Source organism: Nelusetta ayraudi, unplaced genomic scaffold, assembly GCF_046127955.1.
Source record: "Nelusetta ayraudi isolate G7.1 ecotype Tasmania unplaced genomic scaffold, CSIRO-AGI_Nayr_v1 ptg000188l, whole genome shotgun sequence".
In the NCBI taxonomy this organism is placed as follows: domain Eukaryota; kingdom Metazoa; phylum Chordata; class Actinopteri; order Tetraodontiformes; family Monacanthidae; genus Nelusetta; species Nelusetta ayraudi.
In genome coordinates, this window is record NW_027466237.1 from 144,308 (window position 1) to 162,216 (window position 17,909).

The 17,909-nt window shown below is 56.6% G+C and overlaps 2 protein-coding genes across 2 annotated transcripts; both read right to left on the minus strand.

The window, feature by feature from the left end:
• Positions 1 to 1,089: 1,089 nt before the first annotated feature.
• Positions 1,090 to 5,298, minus strand: LOC142881239 (snake venom 5'-nucleotidase-like). The gene is made up of 9 exons (XM_076015389.1): positions 4,848 to 5,298; positions 4,006 to 4,234; positions 3,733 to 3,921; positions 2,925 to 3,122; positions 2,519 to 2,673; positions 2,349 to 2,430; positions 2,091 to 2,240; positions 1,566 to 1,766; positions 1,090 to 1,388 (listed from the first exon to the last, which is right to left on the minus strand). Exons 1-9 carry the CDS (start codon positions 5,166 to 5,168, stop codon positions 1,231 to 1,233), a joined length of 1,683 nt encoding a protein of 560 aa, XP_075871504.1. The 5' UTR covers positions 5,169 to 5,298; the 3' UTR covers positions 1,090 to 1,230.
• A 574-nt stretch (positions 5,299 to 5,872) lies between these two features.
• mei4 (meiosis-specific, MEI4 homolog (S. cerevisiae)) lies at positions 5,873 to 16,655 on the minus strand. Its single transcript, XM_076015396.1, has 6 exons — positions 16,545 to 16,655; positions 15,449 to 15,781; positions 14,601 to 15,106; positions 12,353 to 12,487; positions 7,688 to 7,925; positions 5,873 to 6,009 (listed from the first exon to the last, which is right to left on the minus strand). The coding sequence occupies exons 1-5, from the start codon at positions 16,570 to 16,572 to the stop codon at positions 7,704 to 7,706; spliced, it is 1,224 nt and encodes a 407-aa protein (XP_075871511.1). The 5' UTR covers positions 16,573 to 16,655; the 3' UTR covers positions 5,873 to 6,009; positions 7,688 to 7,703.
• Positions 16,656 to 17,909: the final 1,254 nt, after the last annotated feature.

Here is a 17,909-nt window from a genome sequence, read left to right on the forward strand (position 1 = left end):
CGGTGTTGTGCTGTTTCCTTTCTTCAAATGAACTCCTGCTCAGTGTGAGTCAGGTGTGAGTCCTCACCTGTGTGATGCTGGAGTCACACAGCAGCAGGAAGGTGGACCAGGTCAGTGGTGGACCAGGTCAGTGGTGGACCAACTGATACAGTGGGTGGTAAACAGTGACAGAGGAGCCGGAGCAGCAGCAGCAGGTGGTTGGAGAGTTTTGGTGACCCGCCTCACAGGAGGAAGAACCACCACCACCAGAACCACCCAGAGCCACCTAGAATCACCACAGATTCCCCACAGAACCTCCTAGAACAACCCAGAACCACCTAAAATCACCTTGAACCTCCTAGAACCACCACCAGAACTTAGCTCTTAGAACCATCCAGAATCACCTGAAACCACCCAGAACCACGACAGTGTTTATCTCTTAGAACCATCCAGAACCAGCAGCGTGTTTAGCTCTTAGAACCATCCAGAACCATCCAGAACCACCCAGAACCAGCAGGGTGTTTATCTCTTAGAACCATCCAGAACCCCCCAGAACCACCAGGGTGTTCAGCTCTTCATTGCAAACATGGAGGAGGTGCAGCTGTTTGATGACTGACTGACGATCAACATGATTTCATCAAGTTTGGCGGGCCGCATTAAAAAGCTGAATGGACCAAATATAGCCCCCGGGCCACAGTTTGCCCATGCCTGGACTGATTTCTCCATGGATCACCACGTGGGGACCAGGATCCACAGCTCCAGTTTTTAGAGGTTCTCCTCCTCTGGCAGCAGGGGGCGTTTCAGAGCTGCAGAGCTGCAGAGCTGCAGCTGGCCGAGGACCAATCGGCTGTCTGCTGCGCCTGCAGAGGCTCCGCCCACTAGCGGGGGGCGTCCAGCAGTGTTGGCCAGCAGTGGCTGTCGCCGTGGAGACGTTCCACACTGGAGGCTTTGTTCTCCACAGGGTTTCTGGTCCTGGAGCAGCAGCAGCAGCAGCAGCTCCTGGAGGAGGACGAGTGAGTCCACTGGGATGAACGGCTCAGTGAGTCATCAGTTCTTTAGGAGTTCAAATCTGTTTATTTGTTAGTCATGGAGTTATAGTTGTGTAATAATAATAATAATAATGATAATAATAATAATAATAATGATAATAATGATGATGATGATGAGTCAGTGAGTGAACTTTGTTCCAGAAGGTTCCTCCACCACCAGGAAGAGGTCAGAGGTCAGAGGCCAGGCCAGAAGGTTCTTCTTCTACGTCCTCCAGAGCAGCAGCAGCAGAGGAACCAGAGCGGCTGAAGGTCTCTGCAGTCCATCAGCTGAGCTGAAGATCTTGATGCGTCCTTCAACGGTGGGAAACACCTGCTGCTTCTGGGAGATGTAGTCCGACACCACCGACACGTCCAGGTCTCCTGCAGGGGGAGCAGAGGAACCTTCAGAGGAACCTTCAGAAGACGGAGCTGCTGCTGTCGTCCAGTAGGGGGAGCCTCGTTCTCCTCCTCCTCCTCTTCCTCCTCCCCCCTCTCTCCCTTCCTCCTCCTCCTCCTCCTCCTCCTCCTCTCTCCCTTCCTCCTCCTCCTCCTCCTCACCGCTGTTGTGCTTCAGCATCTCCTTGGCGATCATGGAGTATCCGTCTCCACCGGCCACCAGGTAGGAGGGCAGTGCCACCGTGTAGACCTCCTGGTCCTGGACCGGCTGGTACCGGGGGACCTGACACCTGGTGCAGACCATGTCCAGTCTCCTCAGGCGACTTCCTGGAGGTCTGGACGTGTCAAACTCCACTGTGAGACCTGAGGGAGGACAAACATCAGCAACCTTCAGCTGGAGGAACCACAAGAACCCAGAAGAACCAGGAGCTCCGTGTGGTGGCTTTGACGGCCGCTATGGAACTTTCATCCCTCTCCATCCTGCAAGACCTTCTCCATCCTGCAGACCTTCACCATCCTGCAGACCTTCACCATCCTGGGTGCCAAAGACGGCCGACCTCAGGGTGTGAAGATGGTGGAGGTGTGGTGGTGAGGAGGAGGAAGAGGAGCAGGAGAAGGCAGAGGAGAAGGAGGAAGCGGAGGAGAAGGAAGAGGAAATGGAGGAGGAGGACGAGGAAGAGGAGGTACCAGAGACTTGGAGGAACTCTCCGGTGCCGCTGCCGTATCGTCTCACTGAGAACTCGAAGACCTTCCTCAGGGTGGCGCCGCTGAGCTGCACCAGGTCGAAGGTTCCTCCGAAGGGCAGCACAGCCAGCAGGTCCTCCATGGTGATGGAGCCTGCAGGTGGAGCAGAAACACCTTCACACATTCTACCTCCTGGAGCTCCAGCAATCTCCTCCTCCTCCTCTTCCTCCTCCCCCTCCTCCTCCTCCTCCCTCTCCTCACCGTTGCGACTCTGTTCGTCCACCGAGGTGCGGATGGCTCCTGCGTTGAGGATGGCGCCGCTGACGTGGTTCCACTTGCTCACCTGAAAGCAACCAGTAGAAGGTTGAAGGAGGAGGTGCAGCCGCTGCAGGACAACCTGGAGGAGGAGGAGCAGGAGGAGCAGGAGAGACCATGGCGTCGCAGATGAGGTCTCCCAGGTTGCACTCGGCCCAGCGACACACTCGACTGCTGCCCTCCAGGAACACCAGCGTCCTGCCCACCGCCTGGGAGGAGTAGTTGGCCAGGCTCCTCCTCCACTCCTCCACCTCCGCCAGCACCTCCGGGTCTGGAGGAGCAGAGAGGAGTTACTGCAGCAGGCTGACAAGCTTACAGGCTATCAGGCTAAAAGGCTGGCAGGCTAATGGACTAGAGGGCTAGCAGGATAACAGGCTAGCAGGCTAGCAGGCAAACAGGTGATGGCCTACGAGGCTACCAGGTTAACAGCCCAACACGCAAGCGAGCTAACAAGTTATCAGGCAAACAGACTAGCAGGTTAACAGCCCAACAGGCTAGTTAGCAGGTACTAGGAGGCCTCACCCTGTGGGATGCTGCTGTCCATTAGGATGGGGTTCCCGCTGACCTTGACCACCTCGCCATCATCGTCAAAGGTCACCTTCAGGAAGCCCAGGTACTTCCCAAAGGCAAAGGCCTGGACCACCGGCACCTGGCGACCTTCATCAGAGGTCACCATGAAGGGGTAGGGACCCTCAGGGACCTCAGTGGAGGGAGGAGAACCTGCAGGAGGAGCAGGAGCAGGGGGAGGAAGAGGGGGAGTAGGAAGACAAGGAGGAGGATGTTTCCACATCCACGACACAAATAGTTTTCCATTAAAGGTTTCCAGACTCAGAGTGGCACTGACACATGGTGGAAAACAGCCACCCACCCACACACACACACACACACACACACACACACACACACACACACACACACACACACACACACACACACACACACACACACACACACACACACACACACACACACACACACACGGTGTTCTGAGATGGAACCCAGCAGTTCTCACAAACCTCAGAGGGGTTTTTTGTGAGTCGTCACCACAACGTTTACACAACTTCACCACACAAACACACACACGTCTGCTGTCTGGAGCAGACGCTGTAATGACACAGCAGCAGCAGCTGCTGAGAAACCAGTGATTAACAGCAGCACTGCTGGCTGTCAGCCGCTAGCTGTTAGCCGCTAGCTCCTCTCCGGCCGTCCAGCAACCACGTAGCTGCAGGTTAGCAAAGAGTTTGAGAGTTCCGACGGCGGCCAATCACAGCAGACTGAAGACCACCGAGGAGGAGGAAGAGGAGTGAGAAGAGGAGTAGGCTCCGCCCACCAGTGTAGAGGAAGGTGTTGCTGTGTCCTCCAATCACCACGTCGACTCCGCCCACCCTGCGGGCCACTTCCTGGTCCACGGCAAAGCCCGAGTGGCCCAGAGCCACGATTTGGTCCACGCCCATGGCCCGCAGCTCCTCCACCTGCCGCCGCAGCGCCGCCACCTCGTCCTGGAAGCCCAGGTGATCGCCTGCAGGGGGCAGCAGAGGTGTCGGAGGTCAGCCTGTCGCAACGCTTCTCGGGGCTGCCGTGGCGCCGGTTCCGTTCCGCCCACCTGGTTTGGACAGCGCCGGGGTCTCCCTCGAGGTGTAGCCCACCACCGCCACCTGGTGGCCGTCCACCGTCAGGATGCTGTAGGGCTGGCAGGCGGCAGCGAGGGCGGCAGCGACCGGGTTGCGGGGGTCCGGTACCATGTTGGCGCTGAGGACGGGGAAGTTGACCCGCTCCAGGAAGGGCTTCAGCAGCCCCGGCACGCCGTTGTCAAACTCGTGGTTCCCCAGCACCTGCGAGGCCACAAGGGGGCGACAGCGAGTCATCAGAGCCAGAACACCTGGTGTGGTTCTGAGGACGAGGAGGAGGAGGAGGAGGAGGAGGAGGAACCTTCTAATATCCTGCAGCTCTTCAGGGTCTTTGAACAAACATCTCGAAGCAGTTGATTCATTTTCTGCATGTTGACACTTTCTCATATTGACTCACATGTAAATCTAGTGTTTGAACTGAGTCAACGAGTCGCCGCTGCAGAGACTCTGAGCAACACCTGACCAGGTCCTGCGGCTCCTCAGAGCTCCAGCTGGGCTGGACTGGACCAGACTCACTGAACCGGATTTGGAATAACTGAACTGAACTGAAATGAACTGAATGAAACTGAAATGAACGCATTTAGATGAACTAGACTGAACTGAGTCACACTCAACTGGAATGAACTGACGTGGAATCACTGAACTGAATTGAACTGAACTGAACTAAACTGGACTCAGTGAACTGAACTGAACTGGACTGGACTCAGTTCAATTTCTCTTTCACATTCAGACCAAACTCGCAGTGACTCCTCAGGGATGAATCACCTGAATCCTTCAGGTTCGGTTGTTGGACTCACCGAGTCTTTGGCTCTCTTACCATGGCGTCGTAGCGGAGCCGGTTCATGAAGTGCGCGACCTCGGCACCCCGGAAGTGGTTAAACCAGACGGAGCCCTGGAACTGGTCTCCGGCGTCCAGCAGCAGGACGCTGCGCTCGGCGGCGCGCACCCGCGCCACGGCCGTGGCTCTGCGCGCCACCCCGGCGAAGCACGCGCCGCCACTCGGGACGCAGCGGCCGGACACGGCGCTCGTCTCCTCCACTCGCGCGTGCACGTCGTTGGTGTGCAGGAGGACCAGGTCCCAGGAGGCGCGGGAGCGCGCGCCGAAGAGGAGCAGCAGCAGGAGGCGCAGCGGCCACATCTCTGTCCGATCAGGACGTGATGGATGGAGGGGGTTCTGGTCCCGCCTGGAGGTCCACAAGGTTCCAGTCCACTGGAAGCAGGTTCTGGTTCTGGTTCTGGGTGTGCCGACGGTCCCGGCAGAGCGACAACTTGGGAGTCCGGACCGTCTGAACTTCCTCCAGGACCGAAGAGCAGCTTTGAAGTGTCGAACTTCTGCTGCTCGCATCCGCCGCCCGCCATCTGGCGGCCAGCACGCGTAGTGCAGCCAGAGGGCGTCATCGTAAACACAACAGCGCAAACGTTAAATGAGCTTTTATTTGCACACTGTGACGTCAAGACTTTGTTTTCAGCTTTATTTCACCCACTGCATTACACACGTGTGTGTGTGTGTGTGTGTGTGTGTGTGTATATGTACACTAATGTAGAGGAACAGCCTCCTGTCTTGCAGATACTGGAAGGTTCCACCAGGTTTCAGTGAAACTACAAGCAGGAAGTGGGGAAGTCAGGAGGCTGGCAGCTGGGCGGGGCTTAGCTGCTTAGCTGAACTGGAGATGAAAGCAGGAGCAGTGGAAGTTCCTCAGACCGCTGGAGTGAGGCTGCAGGCCCCCCGGTGGCCTCCTGCTGCAGCTGCAGCAGGAGAAGAAGCACTTCCTGGGCCTGCAGCGCCCCCCGCTGGCCACCAGGCTGCGCCCTCTGCTGCCCGACGATGCCCCTCCTCCTCCTCCTCCTCCTCACCGTCACCACGCTCCTCATCTTCCTCTGCTAGCATCCCAACCTTCAGCCTTATTCTGAGGAAGGTCACGACCTCAGGGGTCAGAAGGTCATGACCTCTCCGGGCAAGGGGCAGGAGGTCTGCAGCCCTGGCAGGACAGAAGAAGAAGTGGGGCTGAGAACCTCTGGCTGGAGAAGAACAGGAAGCACAGTTGAGGGGGAGAAGTTTTAGTGAAGAAGATCAGTGAGGAGGAGGAGGAGGAGGTGGACGAGAAGGAAGAGGAGGATGACGATGAGAAGGAGGAGGAGGAAGGTGGAGATGTGGGAGGATCTGCGGCAGGACGGTGGAGCTGCTGCTGGGCTCGTCAGGCCTCCTTGTTCCACCAGAGGGCAGCAGAGCACCAGGCTGCAGCCTGCAGCGACTCCCTGACAGCCAGATGATCTGAGAGTGGAGGTCCGACAGTCTGAGGCTCCTGGACCTCACCACACTTTGAAGAACTGCTGGCTCTCATATTTCCCAGGATGCACGGCGAGAGGAGAATGAAACAACGGTGAGGCAGCTGCGATGAAGGCCTCCAGGGGGCGACGCTCGCACACACGGCACAGATTGGTCCTGACCAGACAGGAAGTGATCTTTAGCGTTAGCCGCCACGCTAGGCTGCAGTGGGGAGGAGACAGACGGCGTTTTTTCCAACACCGACTAACGACTAATGACTCCATCCAGTCCTGGTGGGAGATGAGGACCTGGAGGAGCTTCTGACACCTCCTGGTGGTCCCCGGACCTCCTGACGGCCTCCTCAGGACCTTCTGAATCCCCCTGGTGGTCTCCAGAGGACCTTCTGAAACCCCCTGGTGGTCTCCAGAGGACCTTCTGAAACCCTCAGCAGGGACCAGCAGGGGGTCCTGCTGGTCTCCATCAGGAGATGGCCTCCTCAGGACCTTCTGCTGCCACGCCCCCTGCTGCTGACAGCAGGAGTCCATTAGCGCCGCTGCTCCTGACAAACGAGCGTCGTTAGCGAGCAGATGGCACCGGAGGTCAGAGTGGACCTCCAGCTGACAGACGCTTCCTGTCAGAGCCTCCAGAGCCGCTCGTCAATCATCTGATTGGCCGGCCAGAGTGGGCGGGGTCTGACTCTCCTCCTGAAGCTCCCAGGCGTGTTGGAGACCTTCTGGGTGGTTTCCAGCAGAACCAGGACCTAGGGGAGGGGGCGGAGCTTTGGCTGTGGGGGCGAGGTCTATTCCCGGGACAACCAATCAGCAGCAGCATCAGAAAGCCTGAAGTGGGCGGGGCTTGTTGAAACTCCTGCAGGTGACAGGAAGTGGCAGCAGCAGCTCCCAGCCGCCACTTCCTGCTTTGATGATGACGGCGTCCCAGAGCGCCGACGCCCCCTCCCCCCCGCCACAGGATATGAGAGATGAGGAGATGGCGGTCCGAGGGATCAGGCTGGCCAGCGCCGCCGCCACAGTGGCAGCGATGCTATCAGCCAGATGGCCGCCGTGGTTATTACATCAGTGGCGGCCAGCGAGGCGTTGACTGATGGTCACACTGAGGGGAAGCTGTGCCTCTCTCAGTGTGACCATCAAGTTCTCCTCCATCCTCGGTTCTGTTCACATCACAGAACAGCCACTAGGCGGCGCTGCTTTCATTGTTGTATACAGCAGAGTTCTGATCCAATCATATTTCAGCCAGCTTGTGTTACCAGGTGCCATGAAACCTGCCAGCGGAACCGACACTGCAGGAGGGGGGGGGGGGAGGAGGAGCAGGAGGGGGAGGAGGAGGAGCAGGAGGAGGAGGACGATAGGAGAACAGCAGCAGCAGGGACTCACAGTGGGCGGAGTCCAGTCAAGGCGAGCGGCTCTCCGGCGCCGCCAGCAGGCGGCCGACCCTCCAGGCGCAGATGGAGAAGAGCGGGAACTCGTCAGCCAATGGGAAGACGCGCTGCAGGAAGTGGGCGGGGCCAGTGGCCGGCACCGGGCCCTGGCGCAGGAGCGTCTCCAGAACCCAGAGCAGCAGGCAGGAGTTGTGGTAGCGCTGGACGGGGAAGAACTCCAGGCTGCGCTGCCCCTGCAGGGAGACGGCGGCATTACAGGAAGCTGCACTTTAACCCAGGGGGGCCGGAGCAGCAGCAGGTGGATGCAGTGTTTTGGTGACCCAACTCACGTAGTTTGCCCAAGTCTGAACTAGAAGCACCACCAGAACCACCCAGAACCTCTGGGAAAATGAAGAACCCCCCCCCACACACACACACACACAGTGTACTCAGACAGCAGGAAGTGATGTCACTGCTCTTCCTGTCTCCTCCTTCTGCTGTCCAGTCAGACGGAAACGGTTCTTCCTGTCGGCTATCGAGTGATTTCCTGACGACGTGTCGGTTTGGACAGCAGCTCCCAGAGGACACGCCCCCCCGCCCTCCCTCCCTCCCATCCATCCGCACCGTTAAGGTAGGAAGTCTGCAGCCGCTTCAGCCAATCAGCCGCAACACGGCACCATGCAGCAAAACAAACCTCAATTATTCAGCCGCTGAGGAGCCAGTGGCTCCGTGTGTGTGTGTGTGTGTGTGTGTGTGTGTGTGTGTCTGAGATGTCAAGAGGAAACAGCCTCCAGACGGCTGAAGGGTGTCCCTGCAGGGTTACACTGACAGAATGTGACAACACACACACACACACACACACACACACACACACACACACACACACACACACACACACACACACACACACACACACACACACACACACACACACACACACACACACACACACACACACACACACACACAGTGGAGCAGCAGCACCACCTGGTGGTGGAGAGAATCTGAACTGAAGGACATTTTTGTGGGCGGCGCCAGAAGGAGGAAGTGAAAGCAGGTGTAATAGAGCTCCAGGTGTCCAGACCTTCATCACCACCATCGTCACCATCACCAGCTCTGGATGGGTTGGCCATCAATAGCGTCGACTCTGCAAGCGCAGTAGCATAACAGCTGGAGGAAGAGGAGGAGGAGGAGGAAGAAGAGGAGGAGGAAGAGGAGGAAGAGGAGGAGGAGGACTGGAGGCTTCTTGGGTGTCTAAAAAACATCTACAGCTGACTGGACCTCCAACAGTTAGGAAGAGAGAGAGAGAGAGAGAGAGGGAGAGAGAGAGTCTGGAAATCGATGTCTGAAGGAAAAAAGACGACGGCATCGACCGCCACCACTTTATTTCATTTCTGTCTTTTCCTTTCATTTCCAGCCGGCTGGGAATCGATGTGGCAGACAAGCAGGCAGGCAGGCAGGCAGACAGACAGGCAGTCAGTCAGACAGGCAGGCAGGCAGGCAGTCAGACAGACAGTCAGTCAGTCAGTCAGTCAGACAGACAGGCAGTCAGTCAGTCAGTCAGACAGACAGTCAGTCAGTCAGACAGACAGGCAGTCAGTCAGACAGACAGGCAGGCAGGCAGGCAGGCAGGCAGGCAGTCAGTCAGACAGGCAGGCAGGCAGTCAGGCAGTCAGTCAGTCAGACAGGCAGGCAGTCAGTCAGACAGGCAGTCAGTCAGACAGGCAGACTGAGTGACAGAACAAATATCACAGCGTTGCCATGGAGACGGTGGAGGTGTCGCTCTGAGACTCAGCAGCCAGCAGCTCCTCCGTCTGCTGCAGCTCAAACATCAGGTTGACTGACCAGACCTCCTCCTCCTCCTCCTCCTCCTCCTCCTCCTCCTCCTCCTCCCCCTGCTTCACCTCCTCTCCCTCCTTCTCCTCCCTTTCCTCATACTCCTCCACCTCCCGCTTCTCAAGGAGGGGAAAGAGGAGGAGACCGAGGAGGAGCAGGAGCAGCTGCTGGAGGTCTGGAGGCCACTAAGTCACCGCTGAAGGACCTGGACCACAAGGGGACACGGGGAGGTCACAGAGGTCACTGCGAGTTCTGACCACTGCGTCCATTTGGAGAAGGTTGGAGAAGGTCGACTGTGTGAGGAACCAGCATCACAACCATCAACACAGGCTTCTCATTGGCTCCTCTCCGACCTACAGGAAGCCTCCAGGCTGCTGCTGCTCTGGTTGGACGCCGCTGCCGCCGCCGTTAATCCCATAATTCCCGGTGGCTGCTGGCAGCCGGAGCGTCTGATTAGCACGGAGCGTGCAGCAGAGGATTGTGGGTAATAGGCTGCGCCGGGCTCGCCACACTGGGCCGGGCCGCGGTGGCCAGAGTCCCGATGATTGACTGGCTGCAGCGCCACCTAGAAGGTCACTGAGGGGACGGCGCCAGGAGAGCCTGCAGAGCACAACCTCCACCACCAGGGGAGCTCTAGAGTCACAACCAGGCTCCACCCACAGCCACACGGCTGGAGAACCATCCTGATCCTGAAGAGGAGGAGGAGGAGAAGGAAGAAGAGGAAGAGGAGAAGAAGAGGAGGAAGGAGGAGGAAGAGGAGGAGCAGCAGCAGCAGGACGATGCTGGAGATGTTCTGCTGCTCCGGGACGCAGGCAGAATAACAAGCGGCCAGGAGGACCTGAGGCCTCCTGTTGGACAAAGAGGGAAGTGCAGCCTCACATGACTCAGCAGCAGCAGCAGCAGAGGGAGGACGGAGTGGTGCAGCATCACTCAGGACTTCATCACGTGGCGTTTTCACACCAGCAGTGAGAACCACTGAGCAGAGACAGGAGGAGAGGATGGAGGAGGAGGAGAGGGTGGCGGAGGAGAGAGTCTCCTCCTCCATCCTCTCTTCTTCTTCTTCTTCTGTGGTGCGCACCAATCACCTGCACCCCTCCCACTCCCTCCACTGAGTAGCAACCAGGAAAGCCATCCTTCAGTCCCAAACACTGCAGCTAGTGACGCTAAAATGAAACCGTCAATTCAAGCTGCTGTTGATTGACAGCGTCTGTCAATCAACTCAGAAGTCCCGCCCACCCAGGACACAGCATTCCCTGGCAGCTTCTGTACCAATCAAACTTCACACTGAAGCATCATCAAAAAAAACAAAAAAACCAAAGGCAAAGGACTCTGAGTCAGCGGCCTTGAAACGGAGTGCGTACTGCGGGCAGAGCAGCAAACAGCCTGCTCAGAAATGAATTCACCACGGCAGCGAGTCCAAAGGATGAACTGAAAAATAATATCATGTCAACTGGCGGTGAACTTCTTTTTTTTTTTTGGAGCCTCAGCTGCTATGGTGCCTCATCCATCACAGCGACGCTACGGCTAATATCATTAGCATCCGCCAGCCGGCTGGCCTAATGAGAGCCAAGCACCAGGAAGTCATGTGACCCCCGACAACAGGACAGGAAGTCCAATCAGGGTGGCGAGCGACGAGCACGACGATTAATCAGCACTTTAATTCATATCCTGTGTATGTGTATGTGTGTGTGTGTGTGTGTGTGTGTGTGTGTGTGTGTGTGTGTGTGTGTCCAGAGGGCACTCAGCTTGGAAATATTGCGGCGGTCAAACAAAGACAAATGAAAAGATTCAGATATTAAATCTGCTGCTTTTATCATCGTTTGTCACCGAAAGACATTAAAATCCAATTTAAAGCACAAACGGCCCTTCAAACTTTTTGGCCCCGCCCCCGCTTTGGCCAGCAAATCAGCAGTGTTCTTGGAGGGTGGAGACGGAGAAGATGTTTTCTGCTCCTCCAAAAACCAGGTGGTGGCAGCTACCAGCTGCTAACGGCGGCTAGCTGCCGCTAACAGGGCGGCTAACTGCCACTAACATGGCGGCTAGCTGCTACTAGCAGGGCGGCTAGCTGCTGCCAACTGACTCTGGCTTCCTCCCAGTAAAACCAGTCAGTCCTATCTACTCCAGCCGGTGACCATTGCTTCTCCCAGGTCATTGGCCACGCCCCTGGCTCCCCTCCCCATCAGACCATCTCGGCCAACATTCAGCGGGAGGCTGCAAACACTGGGCTAAAAGAGGCGCAAGGTTCCTTTTATTCTTCCTCCCACGCACACGCTCAGTGCGGCGCCTCAGGAGGGGGCGGAGCCTCCTCCGCCTCACCCCGCCGCATCCCCTTCATGGTTCTTACATAACGTGGCCCCCCCCCCTCAACCCGGCTCCTCCGGGAGCTCACAGCCAATCAGACGCAGCCGCCGCCTCATCAAAGGCGGCCAATCTGCAGAAGCAATCTCAGCGCCGCCTCTTCAGCCGTGGAGGAGCACAATGGCGGCGGCGGTGGCGGAGCTCAGACACACTGGCTGAAGGTCACCAGCGCCACTTTAATAAAAACAGCCTCAAGGTCACAGCGAAGTCCTCCCCTCCAGCAGGGGGCGCTCTGCTGCTTTTATTATTATGTCTCACCTGAAGAGCGTCGTACTCCAGACCAAACAGGCTAACAGGGTGGAGGTGTTTCATGGTGGTTCTAGAAGGTTCTGGGTGGTTCTGGTGGTGCTTCTAGTTCAGGCATACCTACAACGTCCATCTGCTGCTGCTCCGGAGGTGAGCTAGCAGAGGCTAGCGGCTAACGCCTGGATCCTCCTCCCACATCTCCTCCGGTTCACCTGGGGTGCGCTTGCCAACACTCACTCACCTGCTGGGCCTCCCACAGCTGCTCGGCCACGCCCCCCACCTCAGACAAGAAGTGACACAACAGGAAGGACCTGAAGAGGCTGCAACCGTTGCCCAGCGCCAGCAGCTGCTCCGCCACCCTGTCGGCCGCCCGCACCTGCAGGTGGAGAGGAAGACTGTTAGAGCTGCAGCGGGTGGGTGTGGCCAGTAGGGAGGTAGTGGGAGGAGCCTGAGACAGCAGTGGGTGTGGCAAATGGGAAGGCAGTGGGAGGGGCCTGAGATAGTACTGGGTGTGGACAAAAGGAAGGTAGCGGGAGGAGCCTGAGATAGCAGTGGGAGGAGCCAGAGACAGTAGTGGGTGTGGTCAATAGGAAGGCAGGGGAAGGAGCCTGAGATAGTAGTAGGTGTGGTCAATAGGAAGGCAGTGGGAGGAGCCAGGGACAGCAGAGGGTGTGTCGGGAGGGTTTACTTCCCAGCATGCCCAGCCCCTTGGCCCCCTGCGGCCAGGAGGGAGGCGACCTCTGCACGCTGTGTGACCTTTGAGCGACATATGGTGATTGACAGCCAGGTTGGCCCCGCCTCACTTCCTGTTGCCCACCAACCAGACCCAGGGGGAGCCAGCGGCGAGCAGAACCGGGCGCCGCTTCAGTGGGAGGCTGAGCTGCATCGCAATCAGCACCGCCCTTCACGGCCGACCTCGCCACCGCAGCGCCGGCCACTTTATGAGCAGCTGGTTGAGAGAGAGAGAGAGAGAGAGAGAGAGAGAGAGCGAGAGAGAGCGTGAGAGAGAGAGAGAGAGAGAGAGAGAGAGAGAGAGAGAGAGAGGCTCCTCCTCCAGGAAAAGAAATGACAGAGAAAAGCAATTTTCTGCAGGTTCCGCAGCATTTCACTGCACATCAGCCCAGCGGCCAATCACAGAGCCTGCAGCTCCCTCTGGTGGGGGGAGGAAGGGGGGGGAGGCCCGGCCGTCACAGGCCGCCGCCCACCGCAGGTCGCCCTCGCCAAGATAGAGCTCAGTGGAGAGAGACGAGGAGACCATGTGAGCTCAGCTGCAGGGTCTGACGGTGGAGAGCAGGTGGGCGGTCCTCCAGGTGGGTGATGGGTCTCCAGGTGGGCGGTCCTCCAGGTGGGCGGTCCTCCAGGTGGGTGATGGGTCTCCAGGTGGGCGGTCCTCCAGGTGGGCGGTCCTCCAGGTGGGTGATGGGTCTCCAGGTGGGAGGTCCTCTAGGTGGGCGGTCCTCGAGCTGGGTGATGGGTCTCCAGGTGGGCGGTCCTCCAGGTGGGTGATGGGTCTCCAGGTGGGCAGTCCTCCAGGTGGGTGTGATGAAGTTGCCTCCATGCTGTCCAGTGCGCCAGAGCCACTGTTCATCCTTCAGCTTCATATAAAAAAAATAAAAAAACTATTTTTCTTTCCGTTCCTCCGAAGTCGAGCTGTTTCTTTTCTTCCAGGCGAGAAAAAAAAAACTTTCTGGAAAACGTCGAAACACATTGAACTGAGTCGGCACATTTGCACACAACGCCCCCCCCCCCCCCCCCCCCCCCCCCTCGCCGACAGCGCAGTGCACTGCAGTGGAGGTGGCGCTGCGGGGACATCGGCCTCCATTAAAAACTCCTCCTGGGCTGCAGAATGAATGTGGCCCAGCGGCTCTCGCGCGCCGTAATCCTCTTAAGCCGCTGTTTTCACAGGACTAATTACCAGCGGCGCCATTCAGCGCCGACAACAGAGCGGCACCGGGCCCTTTAATCCCCCAGAAATCTGATTTCATCTAACGAGGGGAAGACGGGAGACGACTCAGCAGCAGCGGCGGCAGACAGACAGACAGACCGACAGACAGCGCTCTGCGGCAGCGTCTCCCTGCAGTAACAGCCACCGGCCACAGGGGGCGCACTCTCCAAACGCAGGGGAGAAGGGGGCGGGCGCCAGCAAGTCGCCCTCGAGACGACGACTGCAGGAAGAATGGTCTGCAGTCACTGTGGAGTCACGCTGGCTGCGTTCCCACGACGGGTTTCGGCAAAATAAAATCGATATTTGTAAAATTTCGACAACGAAAAATTGCGATTTTCATCAGCCGTGATTATCGTAAAATCTAATCGCTCAATCAAGGTCTTGCTGACAGCACAGCGTCTTGTAATCCAAGGGATCCAAGTTTGTGCTTGCAGGCCACCGTAGGTCACTGGCAGGCTAGGGAGGGGGAGGGAAAGTGAAAGAGGGCCGCAATCTGAAATGTGACAACTTGATGTCGCTGACACACACACACACACACACTCACCCCACTGGTCTGGTCCCAGTTCAGCAGCGTCTCCGTCAGCTGGGCCAGCGGCGCCTCCAGCCGCCTCATGTCCCGGCTCGTCGGCGCCCCCTGACTGCAGAGCAGCTCGGTGGCCCGGGACGCCACCCGGCACGCCTCCAGCACCGGGTCACATGACAGTCCAGGAGGAGGAGGAGGAGGAAGAGGGGCGTGGCCCGCCGCCGCAGCAGCCGCCACCACCGAGTCCAGCAGGCAGCACACAGAGTCTACCACTAGGGGTGCCGTGTCCCCGCCAGGGCCCGACCACAGCCACTCCAGGGGGCGCTGGTGGCCCCCGAGCCGGCGCAGCTCACACAGCGACTGCAAGAAGCGAAAGCTAGGGGGCGTCGTCCTGCTCACAGCCGGGGCTGGGAGGGGGGCGGGTGGGGGCGTGGCCTCGAGTGGGGGCGTGGCCTCAAGCGAGGGGGTTGCAGTGCTGCAGCTGTCTGGGCTGAAGAGGTCCTGGGAGGTGGCGTCTACTTCCTGAGCTACACACACACACACACACACACACACACACACACACACACACACACACACACACACACACACACACACACACACACACACACACACACACACACACACACACACACACACACAGCAGTTGAAATCAGCACAATGTGCCCTGCAGTTGTTGCACCGACACTTATTTCACATCTCAACAGCAACATCAATAATTAATCACCGCTGTGCGTCGCCCCCTGCAGGAAACTTCCAATAAAGCAGAAAATAAAATAAACCAAAACAGAAGAGAGAGCAACAGGAAGTGTGAGAGAGAGAGAGAGAGAGAGAGCGATGACTCATAAAGTTTCACAACTGTTACACACAGTTGTATCTGAACCCCTGGGCACAACACACAACCTCTGACATGGGCAAACCAGCAGGTAGGGGGCGCCACCTGCTCCTCCTACCTGTTGCCTCCACTGGGGCCAAGGTGGCGGCGGCGGCGGCTCTGTTCATCGCCACTTCCTGTCGCAGCCTCAGCACTTCCTGCTGCAGCTCCTGGACCCTGGCCCTCAGGCCGCCGTCCTGCGCCGCCAGCCGGCCGGCCAAGGCCTCGGCGTGCTCCCTGCCGCTCGCGCCCGGCGGACGGCTCTTGATCACCGCCATCGCCATGGCAACCTGGACCTTGGTGAGGACCCGGTGGGCGTGGCCTGCTCCTGAAACACAGCGAGGACGGCCAGCAGGCACAAACTTCACCAAGGCTGCTCAAACTCTGAAATGCACCTCTTTTTTTTGTGTGTGTGTGTGTGTGTTTCTTTGTGGAACTGACTAAAGAAAACCTTCCAGCATGTTATTTCTCTGCAGACAACCTTTACAAACCTCAATTGTTAGATTTCTTTAAAAAAAATAAAATAATTAAAAATAAATAAATACATCCATTGTAGTGTTTCGACAATGTTTGATTCCACTTTGGGGATAATAACATTAACCTTTGGGTCCATGCTAGAGTAAAACAAACAACATGACAAACAAAAGAGTTAAAACAAAAGCACCAATACAACAGCTTTCGACTTGCACTTACCAACACTCACCAATAAAGCTAAAAGGAAAAAAAACAAACAAAAACAAAATTTCCATTCGTGAACAGGAAACCCTAACCCTGTCCTGATGAACCAACAGTGCTGACAGTATTGTAATATTTCAAAGTCTAGAAACCAAAACATCAACCAACGCCTCTGGGATATGACAATATTCTTCAAATCTCACAATTAAAAAGTTTCACTCGTTTAAAGTCTCACGCATTCATTCATTCATTCATTCATTCACGCAAGTCAATGTTTTAAAACTAACTAACTAGCTGCGAGCTAGTTTAGCTCTGCGGCTAACGGCTAGCATTGAGCTAACCCGGGCACCGCGGCCAAATCCCTTACTCGCTAACAAAATAAAAATGTTGTCATGCTCAACATTTCGCCCGTTTACCTTTACCATCAGCGTCTCCACTCTCCATCGACCCGAGTTTCGCCACTTGACGGCTAATTAGGCTTCAACAGAGACGCTACCGGGCGCCGACCGAGCAGCGATGTTGCGGAGGAAAGTGTGACCTGGCTGGTAGATAAAGACAGGTAGGGAACCGGCTAGCCGGAGATATATCTAGATTGATAGATAGACATATAGACAGACAGATAGACAGACAGATCGACAGACGGACAGACAGACAGATAGACAGACTTATAGATAGATAGACAGACAGACAGACAGACAGAAAGATAGATATAGATAGATAGATAGATAGACATATAGATAGATAGACAGACAGACGGACAGAAAGATAGATATAGAAAGATAGATAGATAGATAGATAGATAGATAGATAGATAGATATTGTGAAATAACTCATTTGAGATTTTAGATTCAAAAGACAAAATGAGCCACCCTTCATGTCATATCAAACATATTCAGTGCTGTTCAGCAATGCTTTTTACAACATAATTCCATATATCACGTTCACGTATTTGATGTCTTCACTATATAGCTACACTGGTAGTGTGGGTGATTTTAAAATAATCTACTACTACTACTACTAATAATAATAATAATCTCTTTGCCTTTATGACCACAAACAAACAAACTACGACAGTTTTCCCCCGGCCAGACGGCTGATAAATTCAAGCTGATTTTTAATGAAAGGCTGTTGCAGGAAGCAGGAAGCCGCAGAGCAGCTGCTGCTCTCCCAGGGGACTGAGGAAAAAAAGTCCGTCCTGAGCCAAGCAGACCTCCCGACACTCTGAGCCCTGGGGATTTACATCGGTTGCCTCTCGTTGACCTTTGGAGAGTTTCCTCGGTGACCTTTCGAAGCGGCGGCGGCGGCGGCGGCGGACAGGTGTGAACCAGCCGCTCATTATCGGCGCTGACAGCCTCCGACCGGTGTTCACCACGGCACGCTGAGGCCGGTCGAGGCGCAGCAGAACGACTCACTCACTCACTCACTCACTCACTGAGTCAGCTTCTCCCCCACAGCGAACGACTCATCAGGTCCCAGATCAGAGCCTGCACACCAGGTGAGCTGCAGGCTGCCACGTCCAACTGATCTGTATTCTCAGCGGCAGTCTCACTCCCGCCCGCCCGCTCCGTGTGTGTGTGTGTGTGTGTGTGTGTGTGTGTGTGTGTGTGTGTGTGTGTGTGTGTGTGTGTCGGCCTTGCACACAGAGAAAGCGAGGGAGAGAAAGAGACGCTGCTGCGTGACTTCTCTGTTTACATCCCATTGGTTCACAACCACCACCACCACCCCACACACACTCACACGTAAATAAAAGTGTAGTCAGCAGGTGTATGTGTGTGTGTGTG